This window comes from Oryzias latipes, chromosome 11, assembly GCF_053564925.1.
Source record: "Oryzias latipes strain Hd-rR chromosome 11, Olatipes_Hd-rR_3.1".
Classification (NCBI taxonomy): Eukaryota; Metazoa; Chordata; class Actinopteri; order Beloniformes; family Adrianichthyidae; genus Oryzias; species Oryzias latipes.
In genome coordinates, this window is record NC_136247.1 from 4,626,968 (window position 1) to 4,647,049 (window position 20,082).

Consider the following 20,082-nt stretch of genomic DNA (forward strand, 5'->3'; position numbering starts at 1 on the left):
CAGCTGTTTATTTCTCTTTAGAAGTCTATGAGATTTTGGCTTTCTGAAACAAGCAGGTATTTGGAATGCGAGCTGGGTGGGGTTGTTCAGTCCAGTTCTTATTTTACTATAAGTGATCGGAAATGAAGCCCTTTCTGAAAACGAAGCAGCACAAATGATCCTGGCAGACAGCGGTTCTGGACCTGAGGGGACATCTACAGATATATGAGCTCAAAATAAAGCATCAAGTGGACGCGTCCACAGACCCATCCTGCCGTCTGTCTGGGTAGGTGTGGAAATCTGTCAGCACCTCTTCCACATGTTTGACTGGATGTGGGTCTCCTCTCCCTCTTTTTATTTCTTCTACAGACAGTTGTGTTTCCTTGAAGAAGCTGCAAGTTCTTCACTAAATCAAATTTCCTTCTGATACTGCAGCAGGAAGAAGCCAAAGCAAAAAAGCTCAAAATAAAAACCAACTTTTGAGATCATTAGCTCCAGAACAAAGGAGCAGCTTTCTTTGGAATTAGAGCTGAATTTTACCGTCATATTCAGATCAGATATTTAAACTGCTAGGTGAGATCCATCATCCATACATGGAGGTAACTGTACAGTTAGCTTTTCCAGGAATGAGCGACCAAAAAGAGTCAAAGGACAGAAGAATGACTCATCCAGGAGGTCATGGAAGAAGCACAGGAAGATGGAAGGAGGTGCAGGCATCAGTTAAGTGTGATAATCATTTAATCGGGACTGGAAATGACTACATGTGACTGAAGTTCTGCAGGAGAAACATGACGTAGGAACATAAGAAAATCCCAGATAACCGGATTAGTGAATGAATGACAACCACAAAAGCAAAAGGAACATTTTTATTCTAGTGTCATATATTTTGCAGTAATACTATGCAATATATATACCTTTATTTATATTTGTACATTGAAGCTACCACAGAATGAACAGAGTCTGATCCACAACATGTAATGTGACAGAGTTGGCACAGGTGAGTTATATTTACGGTCTGCAGCAGAAAAAGGAATGAAAACATGTTCTTCACAGTGGATTCAAACATGGCTGACATTCAGTTTGAAGGAATGAAAGGTGATCCAGCAGCAATAACAAGACTTCAGTCACGCTCCCTCTGCTAAAGGGCAGGTTCAGGTCAGCTCCTCCCAGAGCTGACAGCACTTAAGGATCTGTTGGGTCAGGTTCACTCTCACATACGAGAGCTGCATAAATGTACGCTCAGCCGTCCGAGGCCTCTTCAGGCTCCAAAAGTCAAAGAGCTTTTGGTTTGCATGAGCAAAGTTCCTGCAGTCCGTGGAAACTCTCTGCCCTTGACGCCCGGATCTGAAAAAGCCCCGAAACTCTTTCTCCTTTCATCGATTCCCGATGGGCAAACAGACGGCTATAAGGGCTGTAAGGGGGGATGCTGGATCCACATGCATTCTGTTGGGGGGTGAGGGGGGGCCTCTTTCAGGAGCTTGTTTGATTAAGGTCAATCCCAGTGACAGTCTGCAGAATTACAGCGTGTCATTGGTTCTTCTCTGCAAAACTACACCAGAGCACTCCGCAGAGGGGGGAGGGGGGTGTCAAGCCAAAAGATTTTACACATTTCTTTTGTCTGGACTCCAGAAGAATCCTAAAGTTTGACTTGAGGTCCATAAAGTGCACAGTGTAAGACAGAATCCGTCCCTCTTCTGTGAAATGGAGCGCTGACAGCCGAGTCTCAGCAGGAACCAGGATCTTAAAGAGGTTTCATCTGTCAAAGGGGGAAACGGATGAGAACTGGACCTGGTCCTTAAGAATCAGCAAAACCGGGCATCACGATGTGGAAACTATCATGGGACCTGCCTGCCACATAACTCATGGAGACTGGTGAAAGTAATCACTTCCTGCGTTTTAGGACGGGCATAACTCAGGCTGGTTGGCCCAACAGAAGCCCTTAAACAGCAGAGATGAACAGACTCTGGATGTTTCAAAGGTCGCTCTGCTGTTTGGCCGCGGGCTTCTCTGCACTTTCACAGGCAATAGGGAAAATATTGGAGAACCAAGTTCCCACAGAGTTAAGTTCAACAAACAAACCGAATTTAGCAAACAGTGGCACATTGATTTATGGGAAATTTTTAATGCACACGCCTCCAAATTTGATCTGTCCTGTTTTAACTTTTCATTTCCTGAATCAAAGTTTGCCGATCACAGGGCAGACCAAGTCCCCGAGGCAAACCCAAACACTGTGGTTCGGTTTGCTTCTTTCTCAGAATTTAAATCTGAACAGGACTCATCAGATGGCTCCTCTGCCACACGTTGGCTGCTAATACTCCAGGTACAAAAAAATAAAAGCTTGAACCATATTTTCATTTTTATGTTAAGGTGCATTTTTTTATAATTAACCACGTTTTGTTCAATCAGGGAGCTTAAAACCAGCTCAGCAGAGACAGGAATGCTTTGGACCATCACACTTTCTGTCCTGCTGAGATATCACTCACAGAGGAGACTAAACAGCCCTGGGTTTCCCAGCAGTCTCTCGGTTTTCCCTGCATCGCTACAAGTCAAACTCAGGCCTGAGTTTGTGGCTTGACCACCACCTTCCGGCCTTTTCCTCCATGACCTGTACAGACTGGATCCTCTGGATCATCTACTTAAAGTAGCTGAGTCCTGCCACCAAGAAGAACTTCTCCAAGAAGAGTTCAGAGTCCAGGACGGCGATGTGAGCGGCGCGGCCGATCAGCGTGTTGGCTGTGTTGGGCAGGGCGTGGAACACGTTCTGGCGGATCAGCCGGCAGTCCTTGGCCTCCACGAGCGGCTGCAGGAGGTTGTTGATCATCTCGGTGTAGACGGGCCCTGCAAGGCAGAAGAGGGGGTTCTAAATATATGACCTGATAAGACATTTCTTCAAATGATCCACAGGTTTGTGGGTTTTTAAAACACTGATGAAGACTCACTCCACTCCAGATTCAGAAAGTGTTCAAAATGCACAGAAACCAGTTTGATAGAAACCAGCAGATGAAGTGTGATGAGGGTGGAACAAACATGGAAACTTCTGCAGAGACCTGCAGAGCTGGGAGGAATGAGGCAGGAAGCTCCGGAAGCTGCTTCAGTTCAGATCTTTCTGATCCTCTTCAGAGGATTTCTAAGCCGTCGTTTGCAAATATTTCCTTTGTTTCATGTAACCATAGATCAGTATTTCACAGCTGAACAAACAACAGGAAAAGGTTCTGGTGAACAGAGTGATCCCGAAAGGAGACATGAGAAAAACTGAAGATTCATTTGAAAGTCTGTCATTAAGGATGACGGGAAACTAAAATAAAAGACATCAACAGGCAGGAGGGTTACAGTAGTTCTGAGAGAGCAGTTCTGACCTGTGGTTCTGTCTTTCAGAGCGGTTCTGCACATCTCAATCCGGGCTGAGTGGAAGGGAACGTATCTGTCCTGTGGAGATGCAACCAGAACCACATTCTTGAAGAACTGCAGGCCTGAAAGGACACAGAGGAACCAAATGAGACAGAAGGGAGGAGCATGTGTGTCTCATCACAATCTGGACAGGATGAAGCAGTGGCTCTACATGGCTCTTTGGACCCCTTTAACAGCCCGCTTCTTGTCGACGCTCGCAGAATTTGTGTCAGAGAACAATGAGGTGGTGTGACTGTGAATATGTGCAGGGACAGACCTGGTTTCTGGCTCAGGAGGTAGAGGAACGTTTTCCGTGGATCCACGTGATCCCTGAAGGTGAGCTGCAGCAGAGATCCCGACTTCTTCAGCTTCTGCATCAGCCACAGACCTGAGGAGCACAGCCGCACAGTCAGCTCAGACGGCAGGGGAGGTCCTCGCAGCAGCAGCAGCAGCAGCAGTACCGCCTCACCTGTGCTGACTAAGGCGCTGTTGTTGTACAGCGTGCCCAGGTGGGGGCCCGACAGCGACAGGAGGGTGTGCAGCTTGGGCAGGTAGCAGCGGAAGCGAGGCCTGGTCAGCACAGAGCGGATGATGATGTTCCCGAGGGAGTGACCGATGAAGCTACAGTCAGAGACACGCAACTGTCACAAACAACACAGCTGACCCCGCCCCCTTAAGACACATCCTGACTTGACAAGCTAAAGGACACAACACAGATGGAAAGATCCTGCTCATCTGTCAGGCGCTTTAATTACTCCGCCTGCAAACCAAATATGGTGACAACTTTGAAAGAAGCAGATGCTGCTGAGGCACTCCATCGCTCCTGTCTGACAATGCTCTCCAGAGAATACCACACAACAAGAAGAGTCACCAAACTTTGGGGAAATTGCTTACAAAGACACAAATTGGCACAATGAGGGCAATTAAGCTGAAAAATGAACAGCTTAATTTGACTGGAGCCAGGCGGAGCGTTGCTGTAGCGTGTGATCCATGTTTTAGTCAGTCAGGAAAGGGGAATTCTCTCTTTCAGCACACATTCCTGTCTAGCACAAAACAGAGCCTTTGCTGCCATCTGCTGTCCCCGCTGAACACTGCAACCCTTGAGGGTCAGGTAAGATGACAAACGCCCGTCACTGACCTTATCCTGCCGATGGTGAGGTTATACAGCTGGATGTGCTGAATGATCTCGTCCAGCAGCCGGTCGGTCATGGTGTCAAAATCTGCAAACGTGTCAGCCTGTGGAGGGAAGAGCGGGAAAAACGCAGCTATAAGGCTCTGTGTCGCTTTGTCGTTGAGTGGCTTTCATGTTTTTTTTAACCACCTGGTTCCTCTCAGACATGAGGAAGTCAAGCCTGGACTGCGGCAGTCCCAGCTCGATGAAGGTCTTCACCAAGCGGAGGTCTGCACTGTTTCCTGCAGGCGGAGGGGGTAAAGTCACACCGAGTTCTGGATTTGAGAAGGAGGCGGCGATCTTTGCTATGAAGGACAGCCTCACCATCAAGCCCATGGACGCACACCACGAGGTGAATGCCGTCTTCAAACTCCTCATCATCTTCCTCAGGTGGGAAGTACGGAAGGTCTGAAGCCAGGAGAGGAAGGTTGCTGTACAAGGTGGCCTGGAAGCTCAGCTCCTTCAGCAGCTCCTCTTTGGCTTTGTAGAAACTGAGGAAAGTTTATAAAGATGCAAACTGAACTTCTGCAGTTTTTCCACTTGGTGGAAACCAAGTTTGGTGGCACATTCCCAAAACTGCAGATTTGTGCAAACATGTTTCACTCATTTCCTCTAAACTCCTGTCTTGCCAACTTCCAGACTTTACCAGGAGTCAAAAACAAACCCGACTGTTGTCTCTGTTTTCACAGCTAATCATCATGGATCCGTCTCCACCTGCTCTTTAATGGGATTTCAATCAACCAGAATGCATGTAATCTCATCTTGACTTTTGCTCTTCAAGCACTTCCCCTCATTTCATGAAGTTGTGCTTCTTCATCCAGGCAGGAGGCACTGCCAGCTCCTGGACTCAGAAAAGCTCCTGTTCTGGTCCTGTGTAACCCTTGTGCTATCCTAGGCACTCCAACGTTGGGAGTTGGGTCATCTAGACCCACTAGACAGTGCTCTGAACCTTTTTTCTTCAATGATTTGTGATCTTCACTGGTGTCCATGGATTACATGAAATCTTTTCACCTTTGTCATGGTAGAGAGAACAGGTCAATGTAAGGGTGGGGTCATCTAAGATAACACAATGGTTAAAGCACTCCTGTAAAGTTTCCTATAACACATGAACAAATGCTGATGGGCTCTGCACTGACACCATATCACTTACCGCCTGTTTGAAGTGACCATCAATCTGTTTTTTCCTCTTAAAAAAACATCTGAACAAACAAAGAGGGTCTAGAATGTGATCGGGAGCAGGACGCAGTGACTTCAAATTTAACTGAATCATAAAAGTTTTCATTCAAATTTAACAATATGAAAAAATCTCTGTGAGGCGGGAACGAGACTGGCAGCTGCTCTGATCGACACACTTCCATCCAGTCAGCTTTTTCAGTCAGCAAGCGTTTGGTTTCACCCTCAGCCCGCATACACTGAGCAAAGTACCAGGCTGCTGATGGGACCACTAACTGCATCTGACAACTGGACTGAGTCAGTGTGACGTCTTCCACAGAAAACGGTTTATTTCCAGCTCCAACCAAATGAAGTCAATTCAGTCGCCGTTTCTTCTCGTTGCAGACGGCGCCATGTTGGAACCAGAAACCGTCAGTAAGCTGCAATTGTATGGGGGGAAATTTCTGCCACTATGTTGCAAACAAAACTTTTTAAGTTGCAAACAAAAATACTATATATTAGCTTTCAATTATTTGTTTTTTGCTTTAAAATTTTTTCTTTTTCTTTTTTTTTTTTTTTGCTTTCAAAAACTTTTTTACGGTTGCAAAATACACGTTTTCGCATGCGTTGTGTCACATCTCACTTATTTCCTATCTTTGATTTTGCTGACATTGGTTTCAGTTTAGCGTGACAAAGCTGCCATCAAACAGCTGCTGGTTGGTCCAGATTGTAACCAATTAAATCGCCTCATTTATCTAACATGGTGTCTGCTACCCAGGCAGAGAAACCAAACCAGCTCCTTTTACTATCAACTTTGTCCCTTTGGAAGAAGACATTTTCATTATTATCATTTTAACAATAATTCATACTTTCTTTCTGTCTAGCATTGATTCATTTTTATTAAGTCAGATTTGTGAATTTATGGCTGAGGATCTCCTGAAACTGTAAAATAAACTGTAAAGTTTACCTGCTGACATTAAATCAACAGGCCTGTGTGTATTTTTTTTCAATCCTGCGGAGCAAATTATTGGTAAAAAGTGTGATTTTCTTTAAGATCTGTTTGTTAAAACAACACAATAACAGATCTTAAGCACATATTTATAAAAAAAAATTAAGTTAAAAAAAATGTATTCATGAAAAAAATGCTATTTTCTCTTAATATTTCAACATTTATTGATCAAAATAAAACCATAGTTCAGATACAAATTATAAAGTGTTACTTCCTGCTGGACAGACTATGAGCTCGGACAATTTTTTTTCTGCTGCAGACATTTTAAACACGTTGGTCACAACACTGACATAAATAAGTAAAAAACTCTGTTTGATTTTAGCTGCTTTGCTGCTCCTTCTGGGTTTTACTCTGAGAGAAACGGGCCAGAATGGTTGAAAACGGCAGAATCCCGTTTGAACAAAACCGACACAAAGTCCAAAGTCCATGTCTGCCTCCAAGCACCGTCAACATGAGACAGAGACACCCGATTGGTTAGAAAATGGACCAATCAGCAGCTGCTTGATGGCAGCTTTGTCACGCTAAACTGACACTTAACTCAGCAAAATCAAAGATCGGGAAAAAGTGAGATGACACACAACGCATGTGAAAACGTGTTTTGCAAACGCAAAAATATTTTTGAAAGCAAAAAAAAACTTAAAGCAAACAAAAATTATTGAAAACAAAAAAAATTATTGAAAAGCAAATATTTAATATTTTCATTTTCAACTTAAAAATTTTTGTGTGCAGCATACGGCAGAAATATCTCTCCAGACGATTGGTGCGAGTCATCATTGGTCATCATTTCTATGACAAATTGTTTCACCAATCAGGAGTGAGCTTGTTGGAAGTCCACACCCCTATCACTTGAAATCTGTCAATCAAATGTTTTGAACATTTGATGTGACCTACTTTTTTTGAAGTCTGATTGGTCAGTTTGTAACTTGAATAACTTGGAATAAGGAAAAAATATGCTGTCAAACAAAAACAGTCTTAATGAGCTTTTAGGATTTTGAATGTATGACAGTATCACTGCACACAGTTTACTCCGAAACGTTCATTAGTTCAGCAGTCATTGTGGAAAAAAGTCCCATGAAAAGTCTAGCCTAAGGTTAATTACTACATTTTTTATAAAAAACAGTTAACCATGAACATCTGAGCTGCAGATGTACGAGGATTCAGAAACTGAACTGTTTTAGCTACTACAGCGGCAGCTCAGTGTCATGGGGCTCAAGCTAGAACTCACTTCAGCATCCGCTCGTTGGACTCGTCGTCCATGTTCAGGGGACTCAGGGAAGATGAAGAGATGATGCCAAAGGAGCCCAGGGGCTGATGGGTGATTGGTGAGGTGGCCTGGCGAGTAGATATTCCGCTGATGGAGGGAGAGTCTCTGAGGACAGAGGAAAATGGCAGGCAGGTGGGGGCACAGGACACTGACATGTTCACCACCTCCACCATCTTCTTATTCATGAAGGCCAGCCCTGAGTTGGGGATCTTGGAGGGCTTTGTGTGGTTCTCCAAAGGCTCCTTGTCCCCCGCTGGCGTTGCGGTGGGGTTGGCGGGTAACGGGGAATCTCTGGGTGTCAGCCCTGAGAGGACGCTCGGCCTCGGAGTGACACCAGCAGCATTGAGAGCGTCAGCAGACTTTTTTGAGGGTGTTTCCAGACTCGGCTGGTGGGAGACACCCCCCAGCTTGTCCTCTTGGGAACATTGAGGCTCCTCTGCGGGGCTCGTAGCTTCATAGAGCGTCCTGTCAGGTTCAACGAGATGCACATCCTCCACTGAGGCGCAGTCGTCACTCAGGAGTGTCTGGTGGTTCCTCACAGCAGCGCTGCCCTTCAAATGAGGACTTTCTGCAGAGTAAAGCTGCTCTTCAGAAGCACCGCTGGATGCTGTCTTGCACGTCTCCGGCCGGTCCTCAGAGGGGTTTTCAGAAGTCCTCTGCTTGTGATTGTGGCAGACGTTTACGACTAACTGAGATGATTCATACTGCTGTGAATCCAGGTTACAGTTCAGGGAGCAGTTTCTCCTGCATAGATCCTGCTGCCGCACTGAGCTTCTCCTGTCCGTTTCCTGTTTAGGAAGCGCAGAGCTTTCCTCCTCGTCTTCTGGACTGCTTATCTGCGGAGCAGATGCTGACTTTGTCAGTTTACTGAGGTGCCTCTGCTGCCTGTCCTCCTCGTAGGGTAAGGAGCTGATGGAGGTCAGAGATGCCTGAATGCCTCCACTGGGAAGACTGCTGTTACTCTCTAAATGCAGGCCTTCCAGGCAGCTCTGATGGACACGCTGGTTACAAACTGTTTGCTTCGGCATCTCCTCCTGAGAGGTTTGTCTTGGAAGCACAGCCTCTGCAGGCCAAACCACTGAACTGGGCTCGCTTTCGATCCCAGAGTCTGAGATGACGGAAGACGAGCGCTTCATGACCTTTGCACCCGCAGAGCCTCGGTGAGCCATTTCTTTTCTGAAGTCACCGGAGAAGAATGGTGTACCTGGATGCAGATAGGCTGTAAGAAGGCAGTTGTCTTCCCCCTCAGCCTCCATGGAGGGATTTGAAGGCTCCTCCTCTTTAATGCTGCTGCTCTCTCCTGCACACTCCACTGTCCTTCGTCCCTCATCTTCCTCTGGTTCCTTCACGATTTCTGCTTCCTCTGAAGAAACCTCAGCACTCTGGCCTTGGTGGATAAGGCTCTGGGTACTGATGAATGTTCCACTCATAACTGGGACGTGCGTGGATGAAGCCTCATGTTCCTTACATTCCTGCATTGCTGCTGATGCTAATCCTGGATTTGGGCTGGTTCCCTCCTCTTCAGCTGGTGTGAAGTGCTGATCAGAGATGCTCTGCTCCTCGATGGCTTCAGGCGTCTGCAGCCGTGATGCAGGCTCTGGGAAAGTGTTCCAAACATGGACAGCAAGTTCACTCAGCAGAAAATCTAAACCTGTGAGAAGAATCGAACAGGAGAGACTTACCTCTCTGTGGAGACTCTACATATCGGTCCTCAAAGATGATGGGCAGGCTGTTCCAATCTCCATCGATGTCCAGGCACTCAACGGGTAAAGGAGGCATTTTGATCAAGTAGTCTGAGCTCCGCACTTCTGCAGCTATCTGAGCGTGTCTGTTGATGCTTTGAGGAAAAGAATGCAGTTGATCTCACTTCCTTCAGGTCAGAGGATGATTCAAAGGGTGGTGCTTACATTTCCTCCTGAAACGTCAGGGACATCTCTTTAGGGTGTTCGGTGAAGAAGTACGCCTCTGAGAACCTTCTGACCTGATGGTTTCAAATGGAGACACAACTGTTGTCATTTGAGAAACAAAATTAACCTCCTTAACAATTTCCTTAAATCTGTCTTTGTCAGCTTCACATGCAGAACTTTGGTCATGTAAGATGACGCTGCTGACTCTGGTCCCAAAGAAGTCAAATCCAGCCTGCCCAAACGGCTTTGGCCCCGTGGCCCTCACACCAATTGTGACCAAATATTTCGAGCGCCTGGTCCTAAAGCACAGAACAGTCTTCCAATAACTACCGACCCTCTACAGTTTGCATACAAAGCAAATCAATCCACGGAAGATGTCATCTCCTCCACTCTCCACCTCACACTGTCACATCTAGAGAGGAAAAACACCTATGCTAGAGTCCTCTTCATCGATTCCAGATTTGTTTTTAACAGCGTCATTCCACAGCAGCTGCTGGAGAGGCTGAGGCTACTAGGCGTGAAAATGGCAACCTGCACTGGACACTCAGCTTCCTGACAGACGGGCTGCAGACAGTCAAGATCGGCAGACACACATCAAGGCTCATCTCAGTGAGCACGGGCACACCACAGGGGGGTGTCGTGAGCCCACTGCTGCTCAGTCTGCTCACGCATGACTGCGCAGCTCGATACAACACCAACCACATTGTCAAATTCGCAGACGACACAACAGGGATCGGTCTCATAAGCGACAATGACGAGTCTGCTTACAGAATGGAGGGGGAGCAGCTGGCAGTGTGGTGCACATCCCATAACCTCCAGATCAACGTGGACAAAACAAAAGAGATGATGATCGACTTCAGGGTCTGGCAATCACCACACTCATCTGAGCATAAACGGTGCTGCTGTGGAGAAGGTCGACAGCGTCACGTTCCTGGAGGTGCACCTCACTAACGACCTGTCCTCCTCCACCAACTCCACAATGGTCATCAAGAAAGCACAGAAGCGCCTCCATCCCCTCCAGAGACTCAGGAAGGCTGAGTTTCCAACACCTCACCTCATCACCTTCTACAAGGGGTCCTTTGAGAACATCCTGACACAAAGCTTCACATCCTGGTTTGGCAGCTGCACGGTTCAGGACAAACAACGGCTCAGCAAGATTGTCAGGACTGCAGACGCCTGAAGCCATCGAGGAGCAGAGCGCCTCCGATCAGCCCTTCACACCTGCTGAAGTGGAGGGAATCAGCCCAATCATGACAATAAAGCAAATCTGGAATCTTGAGTCTCACAACGGATCATAATTCATACTGTCTGTATCCCATAAAGAAAGGAAGTTGCAAATATTTTTTGCAGAATTCATCAAAGAGTTTTAAAAAACATCTTATTTCCAAAACATTTGAATTTTTGTCAATTCTCTGATGTAGCATGAGGGGGATTAAGAGGGTTAAAGCCGTTCTGCTTTATTTAAAAAGGAAAATCGAGATGAACAAATCCTGAATTCAGTTAAAAAAATGAACAAGAATTCAAAATTGTAAAAGTGTTTATATAGACTTAAAGTTTTTTAAGAAGTAGAAAGGTGAAGGTGTGCTTAATGTCTGTTTTAATGTTTTTGCCACAGAGGTGAGAAAGGGTTGTAAATCTGAAGAGAACATACGTTTATTTCCTTTACAACTTCATTATTAAATGTGTTCTCCTTTACCCCACTGAGCGCCATTTCTGGACTTTGTCAGAGCTTTTAGCCAAAAAAAGCCCATCAGCACAAAAAGTAACTGTCTTAATTACAGGAAGCTCTTTGCTGTCGTCAGACCTTTACATGCTTTTTTTTTTAACAGTTCATCTTAGCTTTTACCCTGAAGGTAACAATGTGTGCTGCTGCTCTGGTACTGAGCCAAATCTCTAATGGAAGAAGTCCTGTAAGGCTCGGTGCTGCTGAATGCTGCCCTGAGGTCAGAGCATGATGTGATGGTCTTTCATTCACATCCTGTTTGCTGCTTCAGACCTCCTAGAGGTTTGGAGTAAAATCATGATGTCTGTGATTCTACTAACACGCAATTTGGTTTCTTTTTCTGCAGTTCAAAGGAGAACTTCTCTTAACACTTTGGAAAACGTCCAGGCTGCAATCACCAAGACTTTCTTTGAAAGAATTTGTGTCTTTCTCATACGTTTGACTTTTTTCTGCTCTCAGTTCCAAAGGAATAGAAGCTGCTCCCTGTCTTGTGAAAAGACTGGCGCAGGTCTTGAAGAGCAGCTTGCAGCCCTAAAACGTCAAGTATTCCTGCGCTTGGGCGTGGGCGCCGAGAACGCAAACTGCTATATTTGAAGGCAGGACTCACCCGGAGCGTGTGATGCTCCTGAGCCAGATAGGACAGGATGTGCGGGTTGAACACAGCGGCCTCCAGGAAGCGCCTCCACAGAGCGGCCAGCTGGGAGCAGAGCTGGCTCACGTCCCGACTGATCTGCTCTGCTGCCGCCTCGTGGCCCCCCTGCAGCTGCGAGACATGCAGCACGTTGCAGTCAGGGTTCATGAAGAACAGAGCTTTCCACTCTAACTCAACAGACACACTTGTCTTCTGAACTCAGGATGGCCTTTGCTCTTTACAAAAGAAAGTGAACTTTCAGAACAAAAGTGCGGAAAGACGTAAAAAGACAGGAAACAGGAGCAGATGCCAGGTTGATCACCGTCTTTTCAGCACTTTCCTGTAACTCACCTGTAACTGTATGGACAGCTGACTCAGAGTTTCCTCTACGGGCACCAACTCTGCAGAAACACACAGAACTTCATTTATTCTCATAGCGATCCCATCTCCTTTTTCTTAGCTTTTCATTTCCCTTTTTTCTCTCAGAGCATGTTTTGTTGGTTCTTCCATCATCGCATCTGTTTTCATAAAAGTAAAGTTATGAAACACAAATGGGATGACAAACGAGGGAATGGGTTTGAATGGAAACCTGTTTCTGCTGGAATCTGCTGGAGCTGTGGGACTTCCTTCGTCAGCGCCGTGCAGTAGGAGTGCAGGCCGCCGTGAGCCACCAGCAGGAGGCGACACAGCCGGCGGTGCCATGCGTGAGCCCTCTCCAGGCAGTTCTCACTGGGCACGTAAAAACTCCCCTGCAGACAAAGGCACATGGGAAACATCAGCCGTGCACCCTGAAGAAAAGCCCCGACATGTTCCAGGCTGCTGCAGCAGTCATGCAGCCTGTTTGCAGCAGAGCAGAGCGGTTTATTTCAGACCTAAAGAAAACTCAGAGGATCCAGTTTGGCCCTAAACACAGCATGCTGTGTGCAGTTAAAGCGGATCACTACTTTTACCGCTGAGAATCCTCTTTATGACTTTCAAAAGGCTGAAAGTTGGTGAAGTTCAAAGAGGATCAAAGCCCTCAGGTTGGCCTTTAGCCAGAAGTCCAGAACTTTGTAAAGATGATGGATCATATTAAGCCGACACTCAAAGTGAGTGCTGTTTGCTGAATGAATTATTACCTTTTTCGGGCCTCAAAGTGTCCAGATGATTAAACACACTGATGTTTTAATTACATTGTTAAGGGAAGGAAGCTGTTTAAGCAGCCTGGCTCCATCTGGACCCTAACCTTCTTTCTCTGGAAGAATTTTCACTAACTCTCGTTTATATTCAGACTCACTGAAGGACTTTCCAACATCAAGGCCACCTGCACTATCACACTACCACCACCGTGTTTGACTGTTATGATGATTTTGTTTTGAAGTGCTGGTATTTTGAGTCCAGGTGTAACGGGACGTACAGTTTCCAGAATGTTTGTCCTGATAATTTAGATGTTTTTCATCTTCTTCTGCTTCTTTCACCGTCTGACCTTCTTGATTCGTCCTGCCTGTGTTCTTGCACTCACTATGTTTGCTCGGTCCTGTCAAGCTGTATTCACACCAAACCCAATTTGTGCGACAAATTCACGCCGGCCGCCTCTCTCGCCACGCGGGGAATTCTCTGCTCACCGCCTGTCCTTAAGCTTGACGCCCTGGCATGTGTGTGGGAGGAGCTACCAGCTAATGGTTTTAGCCTGATCGTTACATGGAGCGGTGTCTGCGTTTATTTTATTTACAATGCATGGAAGACACAGATGATGTTCTACAAAAACATCAGTAATCACATGTCTGGGTTCATGACATCATTCAGAGATTCTCCCGGTAGAGTGAGCTTCACTCCCGCTGCTGTCTCTGTAAGACGGCCGCTTCCACGGTCTTTCCGTCTCTCTCTGACTGAGTTTGAAGGCTTGCTTTCCCTCATTAGTCCGAGAGGGGAAAAATAACAACAAGAATAAAATCAGGGGACGTTTTTTTTAATTATTGTCTTGATGAAAATAAGAAAAATATAAGGTTTAGAAGGCCAGGAGTTTCTTCAATGCTGCAGCGGGTCTTTCTTTGGCCGCCAGCTCGCCTCCTACGAGCCGGTATAGTGATCAGATCGCTCCAGCTGGCCGTGTGACAGACTGTCTAGGTTGTATCTGCCTTCACCCAACAGCAGCTGGGATGGGCTCCGAAAGATACAGCGGGGTTTCTGGAAGGAAATGGAGGGAGAACTATGGATCGATTCACTATTTATGTTGGATGTGATTTCTACTCGCTGTCACTGAAAACGTCATGAGTCCAAAGTTGAGTCCCCTAATTGGTTGACGCGACAACCTCACCAGAGTTTAGATTTTTAAACTTTGGCTCGCTGCAGCACGTCACCCAAATCGTGCAGCACCGCTCAAATCACGCTGCTTTCAGACCTTTGCGTCTGCAGGAGCACGGATCGTGTCTGTATCGTTGACTTAACACTGAAAGTGGCCACCTCTGCTCCGGGGATCGGTGTGAACGCGGTGTGAACGCGGTGTGAACGCGGTGTGAACGCGGTGTGAACGCGGTGTGAACGCGGTGTAAACGCGGTGTGAACGCGGTGTGAACGCGGTGTGAACGCGGTGTGAACGCGGTGTGTTTGGTGTGCAAAGGATCTCCTCAGTTTTTTTTTTTGGTTTGTTTACGGCATGTGTGGATGATGGATCCCACCTTGGTTCTGCGGTTATCTGTTTTAGTCTTGCTGGACCTGAGTGCAGCCTTTGACACAGTTGACCACTCTATCCTTTTAAACAGACCTCATGACATGGTTGGAATTACTGGGACAGCTTTTAGTTGGTTTAAATCCTACCTCACAGATAGAGATTTTATTGTTAATTTAAAGGATTTCTCATCTGAAAGGCACAAACTGACTTGTGGGGTGCCTCAAGGCTCCATCCTGGGTCCCACACTTTTTAATCTTTACGTGCTTCCACTTGGTGATGTCATCAGGAGACACGGCATTAACTTTCATAGCTATGCTGATGACACTCAACTGTATGTAGCTGTGTCTCCTGATGACACTGGACCCCTGGATAGCCTTTTAAACTGTATTCTAGATATTAAAATGTGGATGGGAGAGAACTTTTTGCGGCTCAATCAGGACAAGACTGAAGTCTTCGTTATCGGTTCTGAAGCTGAGAGTGATAGGGTCCAATTTTATCTGTCAACCCACTTTATGAAAATATGTGATACAGTAAGGAACCTCGGTGTGATTTTAGATGCAGATCTTAGCTTTGAAAAACACGTCAATCAAGTAACCAAGATTGCATTTTACCATCTAAGGAATATCGCCCGAGTGAGACCCTTTCTCTCTGGAGCCAGTGCTGAAATCTTAATCCATGCTTTATTATTACTATCTATGCTTTTTTATTACATCAAGGATAGATTATTGTAATGCCCTCCTTTCTGGTGTAAAGAAAACCACTATCAACCGCGTGCAGCTAGTCCAGAACTCTGCTGCACGCCTTTTAACAAGAACTAGGAAGAGGCAGCACATTACACCAATCTTAAAATCTTTGCACTGGCTCGTCGTCAGCTTCAGGGTTGATTTTAAAATTCTTTTAATAGTTTTTAAGAGTGTCCATGGTCTTAGTCCTTCTTTTATATCAGACTTGCTTTTACCGTATGAACCACCTAGAGTCCTTAGGTCCTCAGGTGCAGGCTTGCTGAAGGTCCTCAGGGTCAGGACATAAAACCACAGCGAGGCCTCATTTAGATACTACGGGCCTCGTCTGTGGAATAGTCTGCCTGAGGATGTGAGGGCCTCATCCAATGTGGAAGTTTTTAAAAAGAAATTAAAGACACACCTTTTTAAATTAGCTTTTAATTAGATTTTATGTCTTTTTATGTTTTATGATGTTTTACTACATAATTTTAACATTTTACTTGTTTAATCTATATATGTATATATATATATATATATATATATATATATTTTAACTTTTCTATTTTATGACATTTTATCATATATATTTATTCTTCAATCTTTTTATGTTTTATGATGTTTTATCACATCATTTTATCATTTTATTTGCTTAATCTAAAATTTTTTGTATTTTATGACATTTTATCATATACATATCTGTTTAATCTAGAATTTTACTTGTATACTTTTTATGATATTTTAACACATAATTATTTTATTAGACTGTTTACGAGTGTTTTCTCACCCTTGGCTGGGGTGTTTGGGTTTTATACTGACACCCCTGCCAATAGGAGGACAGGGCAGACGGCGCCCTCTGGTTTCTCTGGTTTATCTTTGTTTATTTATTTATTTTCCACTGGTGTTTGTCTCTGTGTATTGTATTGTGTGGGGCTAATTTAATGTATCTTATTGTATTTTATTGCATTTGATTTTGTTTTTATGTACAGCACCTTGAGCTGCCGTTGCTGTCATGAAAGGTGCTATATAAATAAAAATTAATTTGAATTTGAATTTGAATTACCTGAAGGATAAGAAACTTTTCAAACCGAAACATGCCTGTGAGACTATTTTCCGCTTCTGTTCCTGAATTTCTGCACATGGCAGCATAATGGGACCAGCATTTCTGACAGTGATCAGGTCTTACTAAGGCAAAAGAAAAGGTAGTTTCAATCATTTATATAATTCAGGAAGTGGGGGTAGTCATTTCTCACATTGGACCTTTTTGTTTATTTTTATTGTAGTTTGTAATTTTCAAAAGAATTACAAGAAAATTTAAAAACAGATTTTTAGATTAGTCTTTTCTCAGGTTATCGTTGTCTTATTTCGACACTTAATTGGTTATTTTCACCATTAAGTTGTGAAAAATGTGCAAAACAAAGACAGAAAAGCAGCGAAAGTAGAACAATTAAGTGTTTTAAATTCTACAGAAGCTGTAATAGAGCTGTGACTCCAGCGGATGGCGCTCTAACAGTGTAAACACCCTCAACAGTGTGATCTCAGGGTAGAAACAGACCTCAGTTTTGGTGCTACTGTTTATTTGAGTCCACTCAGGTCAAATTTCCCTGTGTGGTTTCTCATCCCTTAAACATCTGTCCACATCTAATGGCTTTGGTGTTTTGTCAAGAGCTGCTGTGGATCAGGGACCAGAGAGGCATGCAGTGCAGGAGTAACTGATGATGTACAGTCATTTGCCTCAAGCGTGTGGCGTTGCCGCCCTGTCATCATATGTATGCTTGCTCTGTAATCGCAGCAGGACACTGTACCCAGACCAGGAAGGAACATCTGTATTTTTACTTTCATAATTCTCTTCAGGTTTATGGAGGGCTGGAGCATCAGTCTGTGAGAGAAATAGCTATTTTTCTGAATGAACTAGTCATTATCCTCAAGGCCAGGCTGCTTTCTTGGCTTCTTAATGTCTGGGCTGTTCAGGTAAATCCAGACACGACCGCTGCAAAGACATTTTCTCTCGTTTCAGCTTTCTTCCCTACCAAGCAAATAAACAAAAGGTGAAACACGCTGTTCTTTTTCCTCGCAAACACTTAGGGAAATGGGTCAGCGTTAAGTGGCAAAGTGCTGAGGCTGAAAGGCAGCTGCAGGTAAGTAAAGCTGTTTCACCTGCAGCTTTGTGCTACGTGGCGTTTGTGAGCAGAACTCATTACTGGGATCAAACGCAACCCTCCTGCTTCGCTTAATGCAGAGCTTATTAAAGTGCCCAGCCGGGGGTCGTAGTAAAAACCCAGAGGTGGAGCGAGGACGGCGGCGGTGGGGAGGTCGGGGGGCTCATTAGAATTTACAGTGCTGACTGTGACGTCCGCTGTAACCTGACAGATGTCTGTCATAAAAGAGATGGGGGGGGGGGGGGGGGGAACCTGCAACACATTCAGATGAATGATTTATGGGAGAATTAACAGCACGTTTCAGAGGACAGGCAGACTGAGCACATTATTAGACTGTAACTGCAGCAAAATCCATTTTTTCTCCTGGTTTGTCAAAAACAACAAACCAGTGTCAGCTCCTGTTTTACGTTAAGACCTCACGTCTTTCTTTTCCTTTATTTTTACCTTAAGATAAACCTCATACGAGCCTGTTTTTTAGAACAACGTGGAGCTGGCTTACAAGCTAAAAGCCTGAAAGCTAATGAAAGGATGACTGGGGTTTTGTCCAAATTCCCTTTCTACTCACTACATAGTGACCTAGATGCATTCACCATTTTGTAGTGCTGTCCGAATCCACAATTCCAAAATCGAGTGCCTTAGAAATTTCCCCGAAGTCTCTGTGAAAACCAGTGTGCATCGATGCTCACTAGATCGGCAAATGTAGACCACAATGCATTGCGTCGGAAGAATTTTTGCCCAAAAGATGTATTTAAATGTATTTTTTCAATAAAGCACCAATGTTTTATCTTCAGCAAACAATGGACTCAGAAATCATCATTGCAAAACGCTCATATCAATTACATTTTAACTTTGTGAAATTGGTGACGATGTAGGGGTCCTGGGAACGGTTATGGTACCTACAACATCATGTTCGCCGTTAAAAAAAAGTAGTGAGCATGATGTCCAAATTGCTTTGAAAATTCCGGGCTCTATATAGTTTTCAGTAGTCAGCAGTTAGGGTGGGAATGTCATCCTTTTCAGCCAACTAAACCTGCAGCAGCACAGAAGTACCCTCGTCTGACAGCTGACTCTTTAAATACAACTAATAATGTGGTCCACTGCTGGCTGTGACTAACTCCTGTTTACTGTAGGGTTACCCTTCAAAATAAGAGCATGGAGGGTGAACTGAACTTCACTGGAAGTCTGTTTCCTCTTTCCTTGTTGTTACACCTGAAGAGGAATCTGAACGCTCAAAGAAAAGTTTATAGCTGTTACTTTAGATTCTCAGGCATCAATATCCTCCATCTGAACAGCCGCATCTCTGTTAGGATTTGATTTACATGAGCTAATGTTGTCCGTATCTGTAAACAGTAATGAAGGATACCACTTTAGAGAAACTTCTGTTGCTTTGTCACAGTTGTCTAAACGGCATTTAAAGGTTACAGACTGAAGCCATGCAGCAGAGACACAGACATTCACCTTTACAGCCAGACAGCTAATGCTAGAAAAAGAGCTAGGCTAACCGCTAACACCAGGACTTAGAACTGCTTTTACTTGCAAGGAAAACATTCACACCTTTTGCATTTATGTTTGCTTCTCTTTTGCTCATTATTGGTATATTTATTGTTTTGCTGTCTGACTTTAGGCTGGTGTCTTTTCGGATGGTAAATCATCCACATAATTAATATTTTGAGTGCGCATCGGTTATTCTGAGCCAGAGCTTCTAACTTGTAGTGTTTTGAGACACAATGAGAGCAGTGACTACACAGCTAACCTCATGATGCCTCATTTGAGCTCTATTAATAACAAACTGCACAGCTAAGGCTCAGAGCAGCGGTAGGTTTATGTAAAAAAGATGAGGCTTAGATTTAAACCATGTACATAAATCTCAATGATGCCTGTGATGGAATTATTTAGGTAATTTTCTCTGCATTGTGCACCTGTCCATGTCAGCCACATTGCCAAAGATTTGACACCAACAGACGTCATTTCTAATGTCCACAGATGCCTGCAGCCAACGTGCCAAGATGAGGACATGATCATCTGTGAGCTCTCATCAATTAAAAAGGTCTAACCGCCGAGCTGACTCCTACTGACGGACAGAAAGAACCAGAATCCGTGTTAAAAATGACATTTTATGTCATTCCACGGCATTTAGCGGGAAACAAAGGGGTTTCCTCTGAGAGCAGGACGGCTGTGCTATTCAGACAAACCTCAGAAATGGCAGGCTTGCAGTAACCCGCTCCAAACATGAGATTCTCCACAGACACAGCAGATGGGTCGCTGGCGCTCTCCGGAGAGCCTTTTCCCAGCCAAGAGCCTTTCCCTGTCCGAGCAAAGCTGGGAGAAGGA

At 44.8% G+C, this 20,082-nt stretch overlaps 1 protein-coding gene across 3 annotated transcripts in view; it reads right to left on the bottom strand.

Moving 5' to 3' along the window:
* Positions 1 to 827: 827 nt before the first annotated feature.
* The window catches only part of fam135b (family with sequence similarity 135 member B), a 44,474-nt gene continuing 25,219 nt past the window's right edge, over positions 828 to 20,082 (bottom strand). Inside the window, exons 7-20 of one of the 3 annotated variants that reach the window (XM_011481302.3) lie at positions 19,944 to 20,070; positions 12,813 to 12,972; positions 12,575 to 12,624; positions 12,200 to 12,355; positions 9,870 to 9,943; positions 9,645 to 9,799; positions 7,924 to 9,559; positions 4,862 to 5,028; positions 4,688 to 4,779; positions 4,505 to 4,602; positions 3,836 to 3,987; positions 3,644 to 3,754; positions 3,336 to 3,449; positions 828 to 2,817 (exon numbers count right to left, since the gene is read on the bottom strand). In XM_011481302.3, coding sequence (XP_011479604.1) covers positions 2,612 to 2,817; positions 3,336 to 3,449; positions 3,644 to 3,754; positions 3,836 to 3,987; positions 4,505 to 4,602; positions 4,688 to 4,779; positions 4,862 to 5,028; positions 7,924 to 9,559; positions 9,645 to 9,799; positions 9,870 to 9,943; positions 12,200 to 12,355; positions 12,575 to 12,624; positions 12,813 to 12,972; positions 19,944 to 20,070 — 3,298 coding nt within the window. In that variant the 3' untranslated portion in view covers positions 828 to 2,611. The remainder of the gene's footprint in view (positions 2,818 to 3,335; positions 3,450 to 3,643; positions 3,755 to 3,835; positions 3,988 to 4,504; positions 4,603 to 4,687; positions 4,780 to 4,861; positions 5,029 to 7,923; positions 9,560 to 9,644; positions 9,800 to 9,869; positions 9,944 to 12,199; positions 12,356 to 12,574; positions 12,625 to 12,812; positions 12,973 to 19,943; positions 20,071 to 20,082) is intronic. The other 2 variants (XM_020707365.2, XM_020707364.2) reach the window with 2 other exon arrangements.